The 17,381-nt window shown below is 36.3% G+C and overlaps 1 protein-coding gene across 1 annotated transcript in view; it reads left to right on the top strand.

The window, feature by feature from the left end:
• The window catches only part of ZMYND8 (zinc finger MYND-type containing 8), a 51,112-nt gene that overhangs the window by 547 nt on the left and 33,184 nt on the right, over positions 1-17,381 (top strand). The window contains exon 2 of the mRNA XM_029085502.1: positions 9,070-9,140. Within this exon, the coding sequence (XP_028941335.1) occupies positions 9,070-9,140 (71 nt within the window). The remainder of the gene's footprint in view (positions 1-9,069; positions 9,141-17,381) is intronic.

Below are 17,381 nucleotides of genomic sequence, written 5' to 3'. Positions count from 1 at the left end.
GGTGGTGTGCTGTTGCATCATGTTTTTTATCCAGCTTATCTTAACTTAAAATTATTATTGAACCTTTTTTCTTGCAGGAGTAATTAATACAACGTGTCCCTCCTTCTGAGGGACAATGTATGGTTAATATTTTGTTCCTTTAAAAGGGAGTTTTTATGCTGCAGATTTTGGAAATGGGTTGCTGCTCAATAGAATGCAGTAATACATCTGTTTGCAAATCTGTTTCTTTATGGAAAATGTTTTTGAACTGTTAGCTTTCTTGTTTTACATAGTTCAAATAAACTAATGTATCTTTTATCTGTGCCTTTTTGTTTTACACTGTATCAGCCACAGTTCTGTGTTGTGGAGTCCAGAGGATATAAAATCATGTGTGGTTCATGACAGTGGTACATGTTGTTCGTTCTTGGGTTTTTTTTCCTTTTTTTTTCTTCTTTTTTTTTTTTTTTAACTTTTGGTTTAATGCTACGTAATTATTTCAAGAAATTCCTTTTTGATCAATTTCCAAATCTGCCAGCCTGTTGTATCTTCTTAACTGGAAAAATGAGATGGGTGCTTGAACAGTTGGTAAGTAAGCAGCATGCTACTCTCTGAACATTTTTAATAGTTTTCCAAACATTTTGTTTTTACTGGGTCAGTTAGTCCAGTAGAAGAAATAATGTTAGTGGTTAGTCATATAAAAAATCAGATGTGCTTAGCGTCCATTTTAAGGGACTTGTACATGTAAACTGTTCCAATTTGAATGCACTGTGTTTTTTATAATTTGCCTCTAAAATTTGAAGCTTATACTTCCTATTTACCTCAGGCCAGTGAAAAATACTTTACTTGCTGTTTGTTCATAGATCATTAATTACCATGTTTGTAGGGTAAAGCGCATTTTCGTTGTTCCTTAGGCTTCTGAGGTGTGATGAAAGTGCTAGTACTCAGCAATGGAGTGACCTTATGAAGTAAAGTAAATAATGTTTAATGAGCATATGTTATTGATACTATACAAAGTATAACCTCAGACAAACTTGCTTGATTTATAACTAATTTACAACATTTTGTGCCCTTTATTAAGATTTCAAGTGTAGCACTTGCATGCAGGATTTAACAAGCTGTTTTTCAGTGATCACCAGTATTTTACAAAAGCAGAGGAAGTATGTGCTTTTCTGCTTTTAATGCAATTTTTGCAGTAGTTTTAGCAGTCCACACGTATTCATGGTTTTAGGGAAGAACTTGGAGCTAAGTTAGCTTTGCAAATGACTGCACGGAAGCACAGTTACCTGCTAGCTTTTATAGGAGATTGTCGTGTATTTGATAACGTTCTGTAGCATGGCAATTTACCTTTGGTTATTTGTTTACCGATATGAGTGCCTTACTTTGAATATCTCACTTTGCTTAACAGCTTCCCCCCCCAACCCCCCTCAAGGATTGGATTATAAGAATGTCTAGTTCAGTTTGCAACCTGAAACACTGCTGGGCTGTACCACTGAGTTTCATGTGATAGCATTTTTGTATGCAATTTTAATGCATTTTTCAGCATAGATGAAAGTGCTAACACAGCCAAGAAGTTATTCTCATTTTTGTTCTTCTGTTGCTAAAATCAGAAATTACATTTGGACATAATTTTCCTAGTAGTAAGCAGTTTATATACATTAGCAGTTTACTTTCAGTCTTAAATAGTGCACAACATAATATTTGTTTAATATGAGGAAGCAGGAGCAAGTGATCTGCAATCAGAAAGCTTGTATTAAAATGGCTCCCACAGGTTTTGTTAAACTAGGATCTGTTTCAAATCTGCACCTCCAGACACGCTGCTGACAGTGAAGCATATTTGTATAAGCTGCCCTCGCGCATGTAATGAAACATAGCATCGTGAGTCTGTTAAAGTTCACTATTTTTAATCACTCAAATATAATTCTTTTATAGTTCACAAAAAATAAATGTCTGCATTGCAGCAAGATGTCTGAGGCAAGGTAGAGACAGCAGTGTTGTTTTACAGATCAGCCCAATCGCGCTGCTCCATGGAGTACTTGAGCCAATAGAAGCAGAGGGTAGGTTAAAGATTGACAATTGCAGTGGCAAGACTGAGAAAGGCCTTCTGGAAATTTCTACCATCTTTGTTCCATCTAAGTAAAGCAAATTCAGCCAAGCTGAAGAATTTCATATGTTTTTGGTGCTTTGTCAAGGTATGATGTTATCACTCACTTTTGTAGATTGCATAATAAGAAGCACTCTGTGCCGTTTTTTTTCTACTGTTCAGGACAGATGGAATGTGGGGGTTTGTTTAAGTGATAGACGCGGGGAAAAAGCACGGATTCTTTCTACCCAAGATTTTACAGGACTGGATCTTGTTAATATCACAAATAGACAGGACATGTATGAAACAATGTAGCTGAAGTTTATTCAGCTTGTAGCAAAATGGCCATTATTCTAATGTAACTAGCAGTTAATCGTATAATTGCACTTTAAGTTTTCTGGCTACTAAAGAGTAATTTGAATTGCCCAGGATGAATATGATTAGCCATTATTATTTAGTGCCAACATCCAGTTACTTTTGTAATTAGCTGGACAAAGAATGCAGTGGGGGAAAAACAAAGGACTGAGCTGGATTATAAATTATGATGAAAACAGTAGCTTTTTAAAAGCTACATGCCTCTTTCATTCTTTGCAGGCAAACTGTTTTAGTTGGAAGCTAAATAGTGCTAGGGAAAAACTGAGTGATTTCTTTAAACAAATTACTCTACTTAATATACTGAGAATGAAAAAAAAAATGCAGAGTATAAACCAGTCAAAATGTGACATTTCCCCCCACACTGCAGGCAGGAGTATTGAAATGTAGGGGAAAACCTACCTTGCTACTAAGGAAGCATGTAATAAAAGGAACTTCATACTCAAAAATCATGAATAGGTAGATCACATTACAAATTTTGCCCTTTATATCAGTGTCCACAAGCTTTGACTGGCTCACCTCCCCGAGCTGTCTTCCATTTTGCGGTATCACTTTTGCTTGTTTGTTTGTTTGTTTTTCCTTTTTGCTTTATTTTCAAGTGTATTGGCCAGGTTGGATCCAGTAGCTGAAACATGATAGGTCATGGTCAGTTTTCCATAGTAATGGTGCCACTCCAGCATAATTGGTTAAAGGGTGATAAATCTCAGTAAAAACTCTCCTCTTCTCTGTTTGGAATTCAGGGTATTCATTTGAATCTCCTAAATATCTTGGAAGTTGAGCATAACCCTTGCCCACGTAGAATGTAGTAGACGGCAATTTTCAAATGTTGTTATTTGTGGATCCCTAATATTTTTCCCATGGGCACATGAATCCCATTATAGTGAATTTAAGCCTGTTAGACTAGGTTTGATTTACTTAGTTATTGTCTGCAAACCCCTTTGTGGTAGTACACTGGCTTTGAGGGGTCTGCAAACCAGAGACTCAAACCCGACATAGTAGGCCATCAAGCTTGGCCCTTTAAATTGTATTTAGGAAGTATTTTAAATATATTTATTAATAAGCATGTCTTGTATTCATGGGTTAAATTCTAATGTAGAAGGAGCAGCAGCCTAGGAATTGAGTTTTATTTATTTGATAGGAGTTGTCTGTCATTCTTTTGTTAACCCTTTATTGCCAGTTATCATAGCATCTGTGCTTCACACTGTGAGTTTAAAACTATGCTGTAGCAAAATGTTAACATTCTTAATTCAGCCAGTACAAACCTTTACTTTTCAAACATCATTGTTCTCAAATTATGTTTTTAGCATCTGAAATCTATAACTATTCTGGTTGCCTTGCTTGGGCCTCATCTCTATAGTCTTAAAGAAGACAGTATGACACCAAGGATCTCCTTCCCTCCCCTGATTTTCTCTTTTGTGGAGCTATTTTGAATAGGAATAAGGTTTTAAAAAGAATCTAAATGTTATTTAAATTAAACATATATATATATATATATATTTACTTTTCTTGCTATCAGATGTAATTAGCTTAAACATTGCTGTATGTAGATATTTGAACAAGCATTTAATGTATGTTAATTGCTTAACACAAATTGAGCATTTTGCAGGGAATTCTGTAAAAGGAGACATAAAATATGAGGCACAAACTGGAGGGTGAGTTTAAAATGGAATGATTTCCTTAGTAACCTGTGACTTCACAAAACTCCCTATCTTGTGCCTTTTTAGTTAAACATTTGGATGTCAGGTGTCCTTTTGTCACACTTCACCATTTTTGATATTTAGATGCTTGCTTCGAATATAGCACTGCTGTTTAAACAAGAGATACTGTTATTGAATAAACTGCTACCATTTTAGCTACAGTACAGGAATGAGGCAGTGCAGTGCTGTCAGACGCCATTTTAAGAATCCTGCATAAATAGCATAGCTACCGATGAGTAAGAGACTGTTATAGGTGAGTGCTTATACAAAGCTGCTATTTATTCAGCAATGGCATGCAAATATTTTTTCAATTTTTTATTTAATGCATTTTTTTTGAAGTCATTATTTAGAATTGCTGCTCACAGATGTGATATAGGAGAGGCAGGAATTATCTTAAGGATGAAATTCAGGTTTAGTGCTTATAGTCTTAAATCAGGGGTTTTTTTTGTTTGTTTTCTATTAATTAAAAGGAAAAATGAATTCCATGAATACATAGTTCTTGATTTTAAATTAATGTGTTTATTCCCTAATGTAGATCTAGATTTTATATGTGGGCATTAGCTGTTTTGAGTGGTTTTCCATATCTGTCAGTTTTTCTTGGTTAAATGTCAAGGTGCAGTAGTTCATCTGCAACTTTTAATTGCTCTTTGTAGTTATTATATGTTAGAGAAGCTTGAAATAGTTCTGTATATGTACTTTTTTTCAGGTAAGTACTACTACTGTTACAGGAATGATTTTTCTAAACAGAAAAGTCAGCATTTTATTTACTGGTCTGAAATTTAAAAAACTGAATTTCATATTAAAAAACCCACCCTCTCTTCAGTTTTATGGAGAACATATTTAAAAATTAGGCAGCTAAGTTCTTTTGCATTTTTACCTAAGTATCAAAAAATCTTGTATGTTTGCAATCCTTATTTTTTTTTTTCCCTGTCCCCAACTATCCCCAAAGGAATAACCTCCACACGTCCTCCTCTCATTCAGACATGTTAAAGTAATTGGTATGAAACAAATTAGTTTAACATTTTAGAAAACAATTTTTTCTTTTTTTTTTTTTGTAAGTTTTGTCAATATGAGTAGGGAAGTTTTAAATGATTAATTGGTGTTCTAGTCAATTGACAATGAAACTGGCAAAGCTTAAATTTCAGCTGTGTTCTTAAAATATGTTCCTCTATGTTCATTCATCTTAATGAGGAAACAAGAGTAACTTTCAGAATGACACAAGGTATTTATTGTATTTATCTAGGTACTTGATTGAGTATATATCAGTATAATTTCTGATCTGCAACCTCAGAGCATCACATTCATAGTACACAGGCATGATAGTAATACATGCTATCTGAAAAAACAGCTCTAAGCCCTGCAAAAATTAATTCTCAAAATAAAACTCTCTAGAATACTCTACTTGATCGCACAGTTATTGTTTCCATGGAACTAGATGCTTGTTTATAATTATTTTTTATTTTCCTGCTGGTTTTAATTTTCTTTTTATGTTGCTGTGAGTAATAGTAAGGTACCTGTTACTAAGGACTTGTTTTTCTTGAATTATTTAATTTTAAATCTTTTGCTAATGAAATGTCTGCATTTGGAAGTTTGTACTTTCTGGAGTATTTTCAGAATATTGCTTATATTGATGGAAGGTGCAAAGGTGAAAAGATCTGTCAGCTTCAGAAAAGTTACTGTAAACTTGCTGTGAATTGCTAGCATCTATTTACAAACTTGAGTCTTGAAGATTAGCACTACAATCATCACTGCCACCATTCAAACAATGTCATGTTGTGCAAGTCAGCAAATAAAACAATGGGAGATGCTTCTGAAGAGCTGTGAATTTTAAGTATCTTTTATAGCTATGTCTAATATGCTTATTTAACTGTTCTCCCCAACATTTTGATTTTTTTTTTTTTCAGAGCAATCTCAGTGATTTTCTTACATACTTAAATGTTTGTTCCCTTAAAAGATTGAGTGAGACTAATTATAGTAGAGAATATGGAGATGCAATCTGTTCCTGTAAGGTTTAGTTTCTATAGTATAGTAGATAATTGCTGCATTTTATTTTAGTTGTGGGTGACGCACAGTGCACGTGTGTGTATAGGATATATGCACCTCCAGTGCTAAGAAAAATGAAGAACCTTTGAATGCATTTTTGACTGTTCATTTATAGTTCTAATCTTTGGGAAAGCTGTCTTCAGGCATCTTCTGTGTGATGTATCAGAGATGTGTCAAGTCAAGATACTTTGTTCATCTTGGAACTGCTTATGAAGAATGTTTTTCTTGTCTCTATAGATCTATTGAAAGAACACTTGGAAAGGTGGTGGAGGAAACTGGTTGAATTTCCTAAATTAAACTCATTAGATGGGGAGAGACAGATTTAGAGCTGAAGAAACCTCATATGCTGTGACTAATACAGAGGAGTCCTGATAACACCTGTAACACCCCTGCAGTGCTGGGCTTGGGCCCGCAGGTGCAGAGCACCTTCAGTCTGCTCTGTAACTTCTCCTGCCCCTTTGGTCAGGGAAGGAGGAGCAGTTCCTGCTACCGTGTTGCTCTATTGATCTGTCACACCCATGTCTCAACTCTGTGGCTTTTAATACTGACTTGTAGCAACTACTGTATCTTTCAGGTATCATGTTCCCATGAGGTTGTGATTTGAACAAAAGGGCACCTGGTGGATTTGGATGAGTCTGGAATGTTGTGATTGCTTTAATGTAACTTAAATGTGAGCACTGCTCCAAGGATATTACTCTTTTACCCCTTTCCCCACATGTGGTGCACTCCCATTTCCTCTCTTCTGCACATCCAGCTGCACAGTGAGCTAGATCATAGATCCGATTCAGTTGAAATGTATGTGATTTCTGGAACATGAGGTTAAGGAATGGAGAAACCATTCCTTTTAGCAGCAACCTGTGTAAAATGATCTCAGGAGTTCAACCTGAGTCTCGTGAAGACTTGTATGTCCTAGTCTGTGGCTGAAACTGGATCTATGTTTTAAAACCAGGTGATGTGTACTGCAAAATTACTTTACTCTTGACAGAATTAGTGTGTTATTTCATGTTTACCTGTGTGCATTATTAATCATATATACATGATGTTTTAAAAATATGTTTTTTATTACAGTTTGGTGATATTGAAATAGGATTTTATAAGGGGGGAGGGGAAGAAAAAAAGCCAGTGCAACATGGGAAGAGAACAATGAACCCATCCCGTGAGGCCATCCCTTCCCATTGCCTAGGGAAGAGAACGGGCAGAGGCAAGTTGTGCATGAAATGTTTTGGTGTCTGCAACACACTGCCAGCTTCCCTTTGCTGGAGGCCCTCTGGGAAAGTGTGTAACGAATGTGCAGTATAATTGATCTGCCCATGCAGAGTAAATCGGTGAGCACTGTAGTATGGTCAGCTATGTTTTGCATTTAATCTGCCCATGCAAAATAAATCTGAGAATCATTGTGCTACAGTCAACTGTGCTACACATTTACCATAATGCTGCTCACAGGGCTGCCCTTTGCTCACTACTGAAATTAACACATTAGTCCACAAGCTGGAATGGGTGGAGTAGAACTTCTCTTCAGTGTTTAATGTCTTTAAAGAGCTTAATTTGTGAATTATTGCTTTATACAAATGACAAGTAAAGAAAAACTATTTCTGGAGTTCACAGATCTTCTCAGCTTTGGGTCTTCCATACATTGAGCTTTGTTAATTTGTATTTAAAATTTTTGTTGATGTGATTGTCCTGTTTAGATGTGTGAAAAGAATTGCAACCCAGCCCCCCAGTATCTGATAGCAGCTGTTTCACCTTATACCAGTAACAAAACTCCTGCTAATATAAACTGTTTGTCAGGCTGAAGAGTTTCTCTAATACAAATTTAACCAAGTCCTCGGTGTTGTTTCTGAGCTCTGATTAGCTGTCTCAAGCAGATTTAACCACAGGGGCTAAAGCAAAGGTCTCTAGCTGTCCTCTTGGCCTCTGTGGAAGAAATAGCTGTCCCTAGAGCTGGGATGGCTGAGTGGAATCTCAGTCTACTCCATAGCAGCAGGAGTTCACAGTCTGCCATATATATCAGTGTAAACTGGCACCAGCAACAACTTACATCAGCAGACGAGACAGTAAATTGCTACGACAGAGGAGTAGTGCATTCCCCTTGGCTGTTGTGCTCTGGTGGTATTAACGGACAACTGTGATACTTGCTTCAAGTGCATAACCTCACTTGTCTATTATTTTGAATTTGGGCTTGCTTCAATATATATTTTCTTTTATCTTTAATCTATGATAGTCAGATCTCCAAAGCTGTCGTGTAACTCAATATTCATTTTAGTTCTTTTTTTTTTTTTCTCTCCCTTCCACCTTCCTTCCCCAAACTGACTTAACTAGCCAAATTCATTGAGTTATTTTCTTGAAAGGAGAATACCAGCAAATCAGATATAGTTTGTCATCTACTTAATCATTTAATCCTGCCTGGAGTAAACTAAAACTGTCCATGTAAGATTGAATGGTTGAATAATAGTAACAAATCTGTTTTTTCTTTATTATAATTGGTAATTGGTAGAATTGTATTTCCAATAAATTATAAATATTCAGTTTTCTGTTACATAGTCTAGTTTCAAAATCCTTATTTATTTATTTAATAGTTTTAAAAATTGCATTTTACCTTCTAATTTTGCAAGCTGTTCTGTGTTGCTAAATCTGTTACCCTAGCTAATCTGTTCACTGATGCTGGTGAGTGTTTAAATGTTAGCAGGCATCTGTCTGCACAGTTTACAGAGGCCTTAGATTAGGATCTACAAGGAACAGAATTCCTGTTTGTCTGTCACAAAAAGCAAACCTTTCATTTCATCAGAAATTTTAATGTAGTTGTATTTGGCAGTTTTATGTTGAACTTTTATACATGAAGTTAGACATGGGAATAATACAGTCTCTAGCTATTCTAATTCATCTTTTTGAATCCTGCAGCTTGGCTGAAGAGGAAATAAAGGCAGAGCAGGAGGTGGTGGAGGGGATGGATATCTCCACTCGATCCAAAGGTGAGTAAGAAGGAATATTTCATCTGTGTTCTACAACATGCGAATATTTGTAAACCAGGATAGTGAAACTGTGATCTACCATGAAGCTGCTCTTTAGTGAAGACAGAAGACTAATTTTATTTTTTGCAATTACATGTTAGGAAGTGCTTTATTTTTTGCTTAATTTTCATTATAAGTCAAACCTCCGCCCTGCTTATGAATAACTAACTTAGGTTAAACTATGAAAAAACATCAGTGTCTTGTATCATCTCACTTATCATGGCTTCTTTTAAAGTACTTTTAGATTTGTAATGCAGGATAAAATAGTAGTAGTAGTAATAGTAATAATAAGGTAGTATTTCCCACAGTAATGAATATTAATTTTCCTAAGAATAAAGAACAACAGTAACATTTCTGATTCCACAAAAATTAGTCCCCTGAGCAGTATGTATTTCATGGACATTTATATATCCATTCCTGACATGAATTAAACTTGGTGGTAGAATTGCAGGTGACTGAGAATTTCTTTCCTTCTGGTTTCTGGAGTTTTCCCTATGGATGAGTTACTACAGGCAAATGATGATCTCTCTTGGTATAAAGAAACCCAAACACGTAACCATCTATATTGGTCTCAATATTTCCACTGTCATCTGGAGTCGGGGGACAGAAATGCCCTTCAATCAGAATACTTGCACATAACTGTTTATTCCAGTTCATTGTAACTGACTGCCAGCTGCCAATCCATCTCCTTTTGTACTTGCAGCTGACTTTGCAGCTCAGTTGAAAGGCATTTCTGTAAAATGGCAGCAATGGTGACTACCATCCTTTTTAAATTCTGGCACATACCCTCTTACTCTTCACATTTCTGCTACGGAGTTCTTAAGTGTAGTTAATTCTGAATGTGCAGATGTAATAGTCTTGAAGATGTGCCACAGATCATCTGCATTCCTTTGTTTTCTAATGAGGTAGCTTGGCTAGGTAGCATCATTATAAAATTGCATTTAGGCCTTTTTTGTACTAACAGACAGTAAATTTCTTGTTTCAGTTCTCATGGTATGGTTAGATGAGGTAAAACATATGATCTGATAGCTCAGAAGAAATTCACTTGCTCCTTTTTTTTTCTTCTCCCTGTCCTTTTCTCCTTTCTCTGCTTCTGGTCTTGCATGTCAGTCTCCATCACTGGACTGCTTTTGATGTTTATTTATCTCTGTATTTCAGTTTTCTAAGCCAGCAGAAAACAAACTACTTTTTGTTGCTTTAATGGTTGCTGCTGAATGGGGTAAGCTCCCAGCACTGCACTCTCAATACTTACTTAGTGGTGCTTGTCAGATCCCAGCCACTTGAACTTTCTAACCAACTTAAAACTGGAAACATTTTTCTGCTGTTGTAGTGACCAGTTTGTTTGTGAAAGAGTTTAGTGAGTATGAAAACTCGATATAAGAGACAATGGGGGTTATTAGCTGCATTTAGCTACCCATCTCACCTTCTTTTCTCCTTGGAAAGACTTTCACCCACATATTAGTACTAATAAGAATTTCACATGCATCAAGAAAACCAAACTATTACTTATGTCACTTCGACATAATCAGTGTCTAAAAGTCGTAAGTCTGATACCTGTTTATGTAGATGTCTGTATTTTAGTTCTGTTGCTTTACTTGGCCAAGAAACAGGTGTATGGTCCATACAAAAAGCTGCAATTCCCTTACATCGGTTCTAGTGCTGGTCTGACCTCAAGGTGTACTGTTTCAATGAAATAAGCCCCCAGGAAACATTTTACCTTTTTTTTTTTTTTTTTTTTTTTTTTTTTAGGTTTAAGATGAAGCTTCCCAGGATAGGGATCTGATTTAATACCTCATGGTTATTGAAAGGGCCAGTCTTTCATCTCCAAGCATGCTCATCCACATGATCTTGCAGCTCCCCTTGCTTTGTGGGCTCTGATCAATTCAGATTGGTCAATTTAGCAGAAGAGTTTACTGTTGAGACAACTTCCTGAACCAGCTCATAGGCAAGCTCTGGTAGTGACTGAAAGGAGGGTGGTTTGGAAGACAAAGACAGGATCATCACAATGCTAATTTGGATTGGCCCAAGGTGTCATTGTGAGGAAGTCACTGGTCTGTACACAGTAGGACTCTTAGTGTTTTAAACACCAGAGTGACCTGAATGGCCTTTGTACATCACCATAGTAAAGATAAAACTTAACTAAGGTTGAATTAATTGAATAATAATAATGGAATTTATATTTATTTAACTAGATACTGATTTGCTTTAGTTGGTTTGTTAAACTTGACATGTATGTTGACAAAACCCTTGCCAGCACCATTCTAAGGGCAAGAATAACAACCACCCACCCCAAGCCCTGACAGGTATATACTTATTTCAGTTAGAGAGATGTGAGTTGTAAAGAAATCTTGAGACTTGCCTGTGAGCCATCTTGCTTTGTTGTATTCACAACCTAATCCATGAATTAGTAGTAGAACTTTATAACAGTTGGATATGTAGTTTTGCAAAGAAAGTAAAAGGATTGTAAATGTTATCTGCCAAAAGCTGGCCATATTATAGGCCTGCTAAAATGATTTTTTCTGGATTTCTGTTATTTGAATTGAGACAAGTTTCTCTGTTAGTTCAGTGCAGTGTTTCTGCAGCAGAGAAGTCACCAAACAGAATTTTAAAACTGTTGTTAGGTTCTGAAGAAGGCATTAAAAATGCAGCAAGGTTCTAAATTGGTGGGATAGTGGTAACGATGTTTCCTCTTGTAACATTAATCTTGTTCAGAATTTTGCTTTGTGTATTTTAGAAAGGATGTGGATGAGGAAGTTAACCCTATATAGAAAAACCCTTAAGGGAAGCATACAGCTGCTCTTGGTTTGTTTGGGGTTTTTGGTGGTCTGAGGAGCCTGTGCAGCAGCTCAATTGCTGGAATTTTGTAACTTCACACTTGCCCTGGATAAGCTGATATCTGCAAGTTTGTAACCTGACTTGCTCTGATACAGTTTGTACAGCTCATGAAAGGCCATGTCCAAAGAAAGATGTAGGAAAACAAATTAAATTGCTTTAAAACCAATTAGCCTGGCGCAGACCTCTTCATGAACATTCTTGTTTTGGTATAAGCAGTTTAATTTTAATTGCTAGAAATCAATTCCAGTTCAGTTTAAGCTAAACTGAGACATGCATTGTTTAATCTGTAACAAGGGTGTTAACATAGCCTTTGAATTGGTTTAAGGAAGGTGGTGGTTTCAAAGCAGCCTAAGCTGGTCAAACTGCTCGATGCAGCAGTTTTATCCACTTCCTTCCATACCTAAACTGTCAGGAAACTAACTGAACTGTAAAACATGAATGGTTTTCTACCAGCTTAGTGTGCTGAAACAGCTTGGTAGACTGCCAGAACTGGTGAAAGAGAGAGGGCAGGAATTTACCAGTTGGGTGCAGGAAGTACAGAGCTTTGTTAGGCAGCATTTAGATGGGGTTAGGCTGTAATGAAACTAGAGCTTAAACCCATAGCTGACACTTCTTACTTATGCTTTACGTGATATATATGAGTAAGTCTCTGGCTGTGGTCAGAGCTATGCAGCCCTACATGCTCATCTTCAGCTGCATTTTTCTACCCTTATACTTAGGCTGGCACTGATACTTACGCTGTTGCGTAGTAAGCTATATCAAGCAGCTGATCTAAGAGAAAATTGATCATTTTTTGTAGTATTAGTTTTTGCCTGAATCATGAACTGATTAATCCTCCTATTACACATGACTGCCTGTCTGCAAAATGTTGTGGGGACAGACATCTGGTGAGGTGGGGAAGGGAAGAGGAGTGGAGTTACTGTAGCACTTATAATTCAGATCTGCTTATAAGCTGTCCATGTGCAGCTTTACTAAAGACAAGGTTTTAAAATACACTACTCTCTTGATCAGAACAAGAAGGAATAATGCATCTGAGAACTGGAAATGGGAAATGACAGCTCAAAGAGACTACAAAGAGTCCAAAAACATAAAATGGAGATAAGAGGAGTGCTGTTCAGCAAAGGAGAAAGACCATGGATTAGATTATTATAATATTTTATCCTCTGCATATAATAAGTTAACATGTCTGACAGAAACATCTTGTTATGTTTCTGTTCCAGCCCTCTGGTCTACTTTTTAACCTTGTTTATTAAATATTTCAAGATGGGGCTTGCAAGGCTTTCTGTAGAATTTTCTGAGTATTTCCAGGTTGTGGTTCCAGAGCAGCATAACAAACCTAATTGTTTGGTGCGATTCTGTCTTCACTTGCACTTGTTCTCTTTGAACAGCAGTGAACTCTCCATTGGGCTTTTTCATCCTATTAATCTAGTAGAATTTTATTTTATTTTTTTATTTTTTTTTTTTAATTCTCAGGTTAGTTTTCTCCTAGTTTATCTTACTTAGCTGCTAACAGTGGCTGTGGTGGAAAATGGACTTCCATGTAGCTTTCATATGTTTCAGTTAGTACTGTAACCATTGCCCGTTTAGTGACTAGTCAAAAGGAGCTCTTCATCTCTCTTCTTCCCATCATCAGTCACACATCCTTTATTGCCTTTGCATCTGTGCTGCCTCAGCCAGTCCTCTTCTGAGTCTGTTAAGGACTTGGGTTTGGAAGTAGTTTTCTGCCTGCTTGTCTCCCTGAACCAGATTACTGGGGAGTTGGACAGATGTCATTGCTAGGAGCAGGCTTGTCCCCATTAGTGACAGCTAGTCATTAGCTTGTCATAAAATCATATACTGAGACACTACTGCTTAATGGTGAGAATTCTGACTTTTACAGGTTTTACATTGTTGCAGGTTTGTGTTGAAGGCTTTGGTCTTTGGGGCTTGTCTCAGGTTTGGATATTATGAATATAAATGCAAAATGACTAGTAAAATGGAATTTCCAGAAGACATTATGTATTTTATATATAATAGTACATAATAGTACATCATGTATCAACTTTCTTCGTAGTGACATCAAGTATTTAATCAGATAGAGATGAGATTCTCACTCCAGAGTGAAAAGTAATTTGAGAATCCCCCGGTGAATAGCAGTGCAGCCTGAGGCTTTTATCTCTAGTGTAGAGCCCTTGTTACTTGGTAATCAACAGGGGGTCTTCAGGAGTTTCTTGGGGCAGCAAGTCCCCCTGCAGCCAGGCTCTAGCTTATAATCAGTTTACATCTCTCATACTGCAAGTTGTTGGGAAGTGTTTCTTTTTCTTTAAGTCCTACAATGAAGAAACAAATAACAATGTCTTTTTGTACTTGTGTAAAATTGAAATGTAGTAGGAGTTCATCAGAGTTTACACAGCCATGGCTAACCTCTGTTATTTATTACATTAGGCAACCGGATTGGGTTAATTGCATCAACTGAAGTTTCTAGAATGTAAATAGGGCTTTAGTGGTTGATTGCAGCTGCATCATACTTCAAAATTCTGGCATAAGATTAAAATGCCTCAGAGTTAAATGTAAGTTCTAACAGATTTATCCATGATTTTGTTAAGTGTTTTGAAGATGATTAAACTTGCTATAGTATTATAGGTAATGGATTTGAAAAATCATAAATCTATTAGCAACCTTTCAGGATAACAAATGTAACTGGGAGAGTTCATGGTTCTGGAATCCATATAAATTATTAATTGAAGCCTACTCTATCAAGTTGAACTGTAATGATGTTGGCAATGGAGTTAGTGTTGCTCCTTTTTCTTTCAGAGTTCTTCATTGATTTCCCTCAACACCATTTAAAGTACATGCATTCAGAGCATTTGAGGAGGAGGAAAGAAGAGAGATGTGACAGTCTAGGTGGAAATCAGTTTTCTTTTTTTGTTCTTGTTCCTTCTGAAGGCATAGTTACACATTTCTGTGGGGTAATGACAGCTTAAGCAGTCTTCAGTCACTTTTTTATTCTTGTACCTTCTCTCACACTGCCTTCTTTTTCTAAGCTAGACTAGCTGTTTCTTACAGCCATCAAACGAATTCTTCACGAAACTGCTTTCGTAAAATTTCTGTTCTTTTGTTCTGTTACATTTAATGTAATTTAGTTCCTTGATCTGGTTCACCAAATGTTGGCAGAACTATTTGTGTCATAATAAAAGAGATAGCATGGGATTGGGAATTAATGTTAACAGAAGTAGCCTTGGACTGGGTCTATTTAAGTAACACTTCTGCTGAGTGTCTAACTTACGTAAAACATGACTACATTTCTAGTTGGAAACATTATTCTTAATTCTGCATATTTGACCCACTTGCATTAAGATATCAAGAACCTACTTACATCACAGAAAATTTTATTGGTGTAACTAAGTCTCAATTCACTGATATCTAATACTGTTCCTGAAGGACTAAAATAATGCTTTCATTGAAAAAATAACATTGCTGTTTCTGCTTCCTGGAAAACAAAAATAACTGCTAATTTTACTGTCTTTATCACAACTCATGTTGAAAAGCTTTTTTGATTTTTTAACTGTTTAAACAAACATGTTTCTGAGTTTCCTTCTTCCTGCTTTTTGAAAATTTCCAGAAGAGAAGTTTTGTTCTACAAACAGTAAATATTACCACTTTATAACAACTCATTTTTCGTAGAATATTTATTTAAAATATAAGAAAACTAAGTAGAGAACTAATATTCTTCATGGAAGTGTAGTAAACTTGATGTAGTTAAGATAAAGATAAAATTTCTTATTGTCTGTGCTTTATTTTGAAATGTAAGACTTTTTTTCCCTTCCACACCAGCTCAAAAAAAGGGTAATACCTTGCTGACAGTAAAAACCTTTTATCTTGCAATTTTCACACTTTGGGAAGGCTTTTGTTTTGTTTGCTTAAACTTTGTGTGAAGTTGAATTTGAAAACAGTGACGTATATTAAGACTGATTTACTTAGGCCTTTCTTAATTGGCTTGCTGTGGGTTGTGCTGAGGACGCAACACTATGGTAATATGTGCTGATCTAAGTCACACCTGCCATGCTGGCACTGTCAAGTTTGGGACTTATTGGTATACTGATTCAGCTGAAATTGATTTTTGATGATTTTGTTGGTTTTGACGATATCAGTTATCTAAACCATCTTGCTTTTTGGGTGGAAAAAATAACAGCGCTAGAGAACGGAAAAGAGAAGAAAGTGTATCTGCGTAGGGGTACTGTGAAGCCTTAACTTAAATCGGTGTAACTTGCTGTGGATTTCAGCTCTCATCAAGGCCTTGATGGTAGAGAAGCTAACACAAGTGTACTTAGAAATACACAGAAGGTGCTACTTTGTTTTGGTTTTAGTCTGGCATTATTTTGGTTGCATTTAGCTTAAGCTAAAAACTAGCTTAAGCAAGTTTTTAAGTTTAAAAAAAGGTATATGGAAAACAGGGGCATAAGGAGATGTAAGATGTCACTGTTAAGTCTTTGGTACTGCAGTTTATGCTGTGTTTTTACAGTAAGACATGTTGATGTTACTTGTTTTCTGGAAGAGTTACATTTGGGTATCATGGGAAAAACAAGGAAAACAACATTTTACTTTTACACATTTTCTGAGTTGGCACTTGCTTCCATTGAGGAAAAATGAGACCTCAATTAGTTGTCAGGGATTGCTGCTATTGAATGCTTACAGTACAGCACTTGGCAATGTGTAGAACATAGAAAATATGGTTGTGGTCTATGCTCCATATGCTGCAGCAAGAGAAGATCCCTGATGTACAATAATAACATATTTTTCTTTGTTTTTATAGTTTTTTCTAAGCTAAATTTTATTAAGTCACAATCATAGTTTATCTACTTAAAAACTGCATTACCATCACATAAAACTGGGCTTCTAAAATAATCATAAAGTGTGAAATTCAGTTGCTTTAGGGTTTAAGTATGCTTCAGTCTGTCTTCTGGGAGCAGTAATTACTAATCCTTTAATCACATGATGGCATACTGAAACCAAGATTTTGAACTTCAGGTGAAGCTCAGGTTAGCTTGTTCCCCAGTGGATGGTTTGTGAGAGCACTCATAGGTACTTATGTCAACCTTGGCAACATTGCAGAGCGATTAATAATGACCTAGTGATGTCTCAATTTCCTTCTAATTTTTTAAAGAGTTTTACATGTCTTTCATAAAACGCAGTTCAGAGCCACCAGGGCTATATAAGTTGCTGGTGTGGTGAGTTTATAGTAAGATGACAACCGATGACTTAGAGCATCTGAGACACAGGCACATGCTCCCTTCTGCCAGCTTTGTTACTGGGGGTGATAACTTCAGGCATAGATGGAAGCTGTGACTGCTCTTGTAATTTCCTTGGTTGAATGTGAGAGCTCTGAGT

This window comes from Antrostomus carolinensis, unplaced genomic scaffold (genome assembly GCF_000700745.2).
Source record: "Antrostomus carolinensis isolate BGI_N321 unplaced genomic scaffold, ASM70074v2 scaffold6956, whole genome shotgun sequence".
Lineage (NCBI taxonomy): Eukaryota > Metazoa > Chordata > Aves > Caprimulgiformes > Caprimulgidae > Antrostomus > Antrostomus carolinensis.
This window is presented reverse-complemented; position numbering and strand designations above follow the sequence as displayed.